At 39.0% G+C, this 5,770-nt stretch overlaps 1 protein-coding gene across 2 annotated transcripts in view; it reads right to left on the bottom strand.

The window, feature by feature from the left end:
- The window catches only part of LOC106868305 (poly(A)-specific ribonuclease PARN), a 68,877-nt gene that overhangs the window by 19,766 nt on the left and 43,341 nt on the right, over positions 1 to 5,770 (bottom strand). For both annotated transcript variants that reach the window (XM_014913496.2, XM_052977868.1), the window contains exons 12-15: positions 5,085 to 5,171; positions 4,096 to 4,171; positions 3,126 to 3,236; positions 348 to 417 (exon numbers count right to left, since the gene is read on the bottom strand). In XM_014913496.2, the coding sequence (XP_014768982.2) occupies positions 348 to 417; positions 3,126 to 3,236; positions 4,096 to 4,171; positions 5,085 to 5,171 (344 nt within the window). The remainder of the gene's footprint in view (positions 1 to 347; positions 418 to 3,125; positions 3,237 to 4,095; positions 4,172 to 5,084; positions 5,172 to 5,770) is intronic.

The following is a 5,770-nucleotide window of genomic DNA, read 5'->3' as shown; positions in this document are numbered from 1 at the left end:
GTTTATAGGCTTAACTTAATCTCAGTATTTGACTGACAGTTACGGGGTCCAGTAGTGAGATGTCAAACCTTAATAACTCCATCAGAATTTGAGGGCCCACAGAAGAGGAAAAGGGTTATAATTTGGAGATTTGGCTGCTTATTTAGCAGGCCAAACAACTGTGTAGAAATCCCCTTATTTTGTTAGTGTTGTCTAGTGATGGCGATAGTTGTATACTATTGTTAAAAGAAAACAAAAACTGAATATTTTGGAGAGAGAGAGATGGAGAGAGAGAAAAGATGGTGACAATGGTTAAGACAGGAAGAGCTAAGACAGACAGACAGAGAATGGATAAACACGGTACTTACTTGTTTTTGAATGGCTCCAACAAAGGTGACAGTGGTGAGAAGAGGGGGTATTTTGTACTGCTGAGTTTATCTGGTGAAAAGAGGACACAGACAGTTGAGATTACATACTTTTATCCTCAATTCTTAATTGGAAGGTAGGTGTAGGGAATTCTCCTTGCACCACCTCAAGGAAATTTCAGAATTCTATGGAAGCAATTTTGGAGAATCCAGTGGTGAGAAATCAGATTTAGATTGAGAAGTGTCGATCACTTAAAGTGGATGGAACTTGTGGAAGAAGGAGACCCAGGTAGACACGGGATGAAGTATTGAAGGCCCATCTCAAGACACTGACCTTATGAAGGAGATGACTAAGAACAGAGATGTCTGGCACATTGTTGTATTCAAGAGAACCTGTCTACCACAGCAGAATTGATAATGGTGCTGGTGCCACATAGAAAGCACTGGTGCCGGTGCCACATAGAAAGCACCTAATACACTCTGTGGAGTAGTTGGCATTAGGAAGGGCATCCAGCTGTAGAAACCATGCCAGAACAGACAATAGAGCTTGAAGCAGCCCCTGGTCTTACCAGCTCTGGTTGAAACGTCCAACCCATGACAGTATGGAAAACAGACATATGATGATGATGATAATTTCAATGGTCTTCCTGCATTTTCTTTTTTCACTAAAGAAATTATCATCATTATCATTATCATTTAACGTCCGTTGTCCATGCTGGTATGGGTTGGAAGGTGTGACCAGAGCTGGCAAGATGGGGTGGGGGCGGGGGTGTTGTACCAGACTCCTGCCTGATTTGGCATGGTTTCTACAACTGGATGCCCTTCCTAACACCAACCACTTCAAAAAGTGTGCTGGGTACTTTTGCATGGCACTGCATGGACACTTTTATGTGTCACTGCACAGGCACCTTTACGTGTTGCCACACAGGTGCTATTACGTGGTACCTGTGCCATTGGTGCTTTATACAACCAGAAGGATTGGTCTGAACACCTCTGGGTATGTACCATCTAAATTAATAATACATAAAGACACTAATTAAAGCTAAATTAATAATACATAATCAATTGCTGTTGATTATATGTCCTCATCACTATTTTACATTTGTTTCCCATGTTGGCATGGGTCAGATCAGTAGTCCTCAATCATCTTTTGCCTAAGGACCCCTTTGATATATATTTTATTTGGGTGGGACCTCGTAGCTATTCAATGTTTAAAAAAGTCCTATCATATTTTTCTGATTAATATTATCAAAAACTGCATAAAAAAATCATTAATATATTTTGTTTATTGTAGAAACACAACCAATTTAACAACAAAATCTTATAAGAACCCCTATAGACCCCTGAAAACCACAGGGTTCATTACAGTCTGGTCAGTTCTTACTTGAAGATGTGGTTCTCCAAACTACATGGGCTTGGGGGACCACATCTCAGTTGGTTGTCTTCCTTTTGACTTAGCTAGATGGTTTTCCTAACCCTGGGGCAATACTGTCTCATAACAACAGCGGAAGAGCAGTTTCCTTGTTCTCAATAAGATTAACCAATTAGCATTCAAATTTCTCAGTCGAATGTAATGCTTATTATTCACGTTGACTTAAATTAGTCAAGCTTTACCTTGTAGCTTTGAGTTTTTCAATGATGTGATTGTTTATTTTTAGAATAATATTGTCGTGTAGGTGTGAGAGGCCAGATCTGGCCAGTTTGAAGATAAAACAGAGAATATTTTGGCTGGATATGGCTGGTTTAAAAGTCAAAGAGTCATCAGGACTCTAGATGGCTTCACCAACCACTTTACAGAGTGTTCTGGGTACATGTTATTGTAGTACCAGCACTAGTGACATCACTATGAGCCCCTAAAACCCTCAGAGGGAGAATGGAAGAGAGGGAGAACAGAATAAAGGGTAAAGACCTTCGGTCATGAATGACCATGGAATTGCACCTAGAAAATTCCCCTGCAAGGCATAAGTCTGGGCAAGGTTGTTTATGGAAGACCAGCAGTTGCCCCTTGCATACCAGCCTCCCTTCTCTCCACGATACCCATGTTATCCAACGGGAAAGGATAAGGGGCCGATACAGCTTGGCACCAGTGACATTGCAACTCATTTCTACAGCTGAGTGAATTGGAGCAACATGAAATAAACTGTCTTGCTCAAGAGCACAACACACAGCCCAGTCTGAGAATTGAACTCACTACCTCATGATTGTAATTAATAATATAATGTTGGTTTTAAGTGATTAGATATTTAATTAATACGTCTACTCTAATATACTGTACTGTACATAAAATTTTGTTTCTTGTGAGGGGTGGGAAGAGGCAGAAATGGGGAACTAGTGAAGGGGAAAACTATAAAAGAAGGTGAAGAGGTATTAGGTTATCACTCTCTGTCTGTCTAACAGTATTGCATTAAAATGCAAGAAATAGCAGTAAAATCTCCCTCAAATCACATCCTTCTCTCTTAAAGGAAAAGGGCACATTATTCAAAGTGGTTCCTGATATGCAGAAAACATGAGATAGACTAGGTTGCAATGCTAGAAATAGCAGTCACATTTCCCTCAAATTACACCTTACAATCATAAATGATACACTGTAGTTACTGAAAGATTAAGAGACAGGATGGACATGGTTAGAATATCTTTGATCTTAAGACTACTTCATCAGAGCTGACCTGGGGTTAAACACGACAACAATAGACCGAAGGTGAGGTGTTATTGAAGCTACCCAGGATTAGAGAGAGTGAGATACATGCACGTAGACACACACACATACACACACATACTTACCCAGGTAGTTTGCCATTCCTATGAAACATAGCCCAGTGATGAAGGCATCATAGCCAGCCTCGTGAAGTTGTTGGTTTTCCAAATCATATTTTGGGAACTCTTCTGGTATGGCTGAAAATAGAGGAGAGGTCAGCAAAAGTCAGGGCGAGTAAGTGCTTATGTTTGTAAGTGTGTGTGTGTGTGTGTGTGTGTGTGTGTGTGTGTGTGCCAATGTATAGTTGCAAGTCAGTTTATGTTTAAGTATGTGGCTGTACATGAGCATGAGAGGTGGTAGTTGTGTACTTAAAGATGTATTTTGTTTCTCAATTGGACAAATAGGTTACTAAATATATCAGCTCAATAATAATAATAATAATAATAATAATAATAATAATAATAATCCTTTCTACTAAAGGTACAAGGCCTGAAATTTGTGGGGAGGGGACGAGTCAATTACATCAACCCCAGCACTCAACTGGTATATAATTTATCGACCCCCGAAAGGATGAAAGGCAAAGTCAACCTTGGCGGAATTCAAACTCAGAACGTGAAGATGGGTGAAATACCACGAATCATTTCATCCAGCAAATTAGCAATTCTGCCAGATCACAGCCTTGCAAATAATAATAATAATAATAATAATAATAATAATAATAATAATAATAATAATAATCCTTTCTGCTATAGGTACAAGGCCTGAGTTTTGAGGAATGGGAGTTTATCAATAACATCGACCCCAATACTTAACTGGTACTTATTTTATCAACCCTGAAAGAATGAAAGGGAAAGTCAACCTCAGTGGAATTTGAACTCAGAAACATAAAGATGAATGAAATGCTGCTAAGTGATGATGATGATGGCAATGGTGATGATTGATGATGATGATGATGACAATGGTGATGATTGATGATTACAATAACTAATTAATGATGATGATGATTGCAATGAAGATTACAACAATAGAGGTGGGTAGGAAGTGGTGAATACTTACAATATTCCACAGTTTTGAAGGGTTTCGTCTGTAGAATGTTGAGCAAGTCACCCAGAGAACTGCTAGAGACTAACTCCTGGATACAACAGGCAAAAGAATGAGACGGGCAGCAGGTGAGAAATGGGGCTTTAGGCATCAAATCATAGACTAATTAACACTTTCCACCATAAAATGATATCATTCCTTCTCCATATCAAAAGATAGAACTTATTAATGCTTCAGAGGTTTTCAAAGATCTTCAAGAGGGGAAATAATATACTCTGCTCTATTTTTGACCCCTTAAACATGGATGCTCTGTCAGAACAAACTATACTACAGGGTGTCCACAAAGTTTGGGTACATGAAGTAAATAAAATCATAACATAAACAATTAAATATAAGAAATAATAATTTCTTAAAGTATGTGTTAATTGGCATGTACCCAGACTTTGTGGAGACCCTGTACAGTAGATACCATGAGAGAAATTCTCATATTGGCCTTTTGGTGTAAAATGCCCTCTTGTTTATGTTGTTGGTAGGGAGATTAATTCCTACCATCTCCAGTGGCAGATCACATGATTTAGTCCATCCTTGATCTTGTCAATGATGGTTGCTCAACTGCTAAAGATAGCAGTGACTCCTCGCCAGTGATACACAGAAAAACAGTGCCTTAACATGTGCTTGGTGTCCTCAGTGAGTTTGTTAAATATATTTATCAGTAACAGAGACAATGTTAATATCAAGAGATAATGTTTATCCCCACTTACCGAGTGAGTTTGTTAAAAAAATTCTCCTCTATATACACTTCCACACACCATCACACACGTTATACATTGCATACAATCCACTATATACTCTGTTGTACAACATCATATTATACATACTGCACACAGTTCTCTCTGTACACCACAATACACCATTATACATTCTACATAACATGCAATCTTCTACATACACTATCACACACATACATTCCCAATAACCACCACACACACACACCAAATACTCACTCTGAATGGACTGGTGCTTGCCATGAGTTTTGTGTCGATCAAGTTGGGAAACTGCGAATGTAAGAAACCCTTAAACTCTTCATATTCCTGTAAGAGAGACAAAAAGGGGTTAGAGATGCATGTGTGCATGTGTGTGTTCTATCAAGGGTTTTGTTACAGAATTAATTCCGTTTCTGCCTAGCTGCCAGGAATGTGTTCAATATGTAAAATTGGTCCATCCAATAATGTTGTACTGCTAAACTTAGTGGCTATACAGGCAATGAGTACGTGAAGGTACATGGCCCAGTGGTTAGAGCATCAGGATCACACTTATGAGGTAGTGAGTTCGATTCCCCGACTGGGCTGTGTGTTGTGTTCTTGAGCAAGACACTTTATTTCACGTTGCTCCAGTTCACTCAATTGTAGAAATGAGTTGCGACATCACTGGTGCCAAACTGTATTGGCCTTTGCCTTTCCCTTGGATGCCATTGGTGGTGTGGAAAGAGGTGGTAACAATTCAAAATGAATTACTCCTTTGCAATCCCACCAGATAGAGAGAATTTTTTTCCCATGAAGTTCTCTTCTCTGTTGTGGTTGAGCTTTTTCCCTTTTACCAAGCCACTGTTTACAACATTTAACATTTCTATAGAAGATCCATTTTTCATCACCAGTCACAAGTCTATCCAAAAATGGTGAAATGAGTTCGC

The sequence above is a fragment of the Octopus bimaculoides genome, chromosome 29 (genome assembly GCF_001194135.2).
Source record: "Octopus bimaculoides isolate UCB-OBI-ISO-001 chromosome 29, ASM119413v2, whole genome shotgun sequence".
Lineage (NCBI taxonomy): Eukaryota > Metazoa > Mollusca > Cephalopoda > Octopoda > Octopodidae > Octopus > Octopus bimaculoides.
This window is presented reverse-complemented; position numbering and strand designations above follow the sequence as displayed.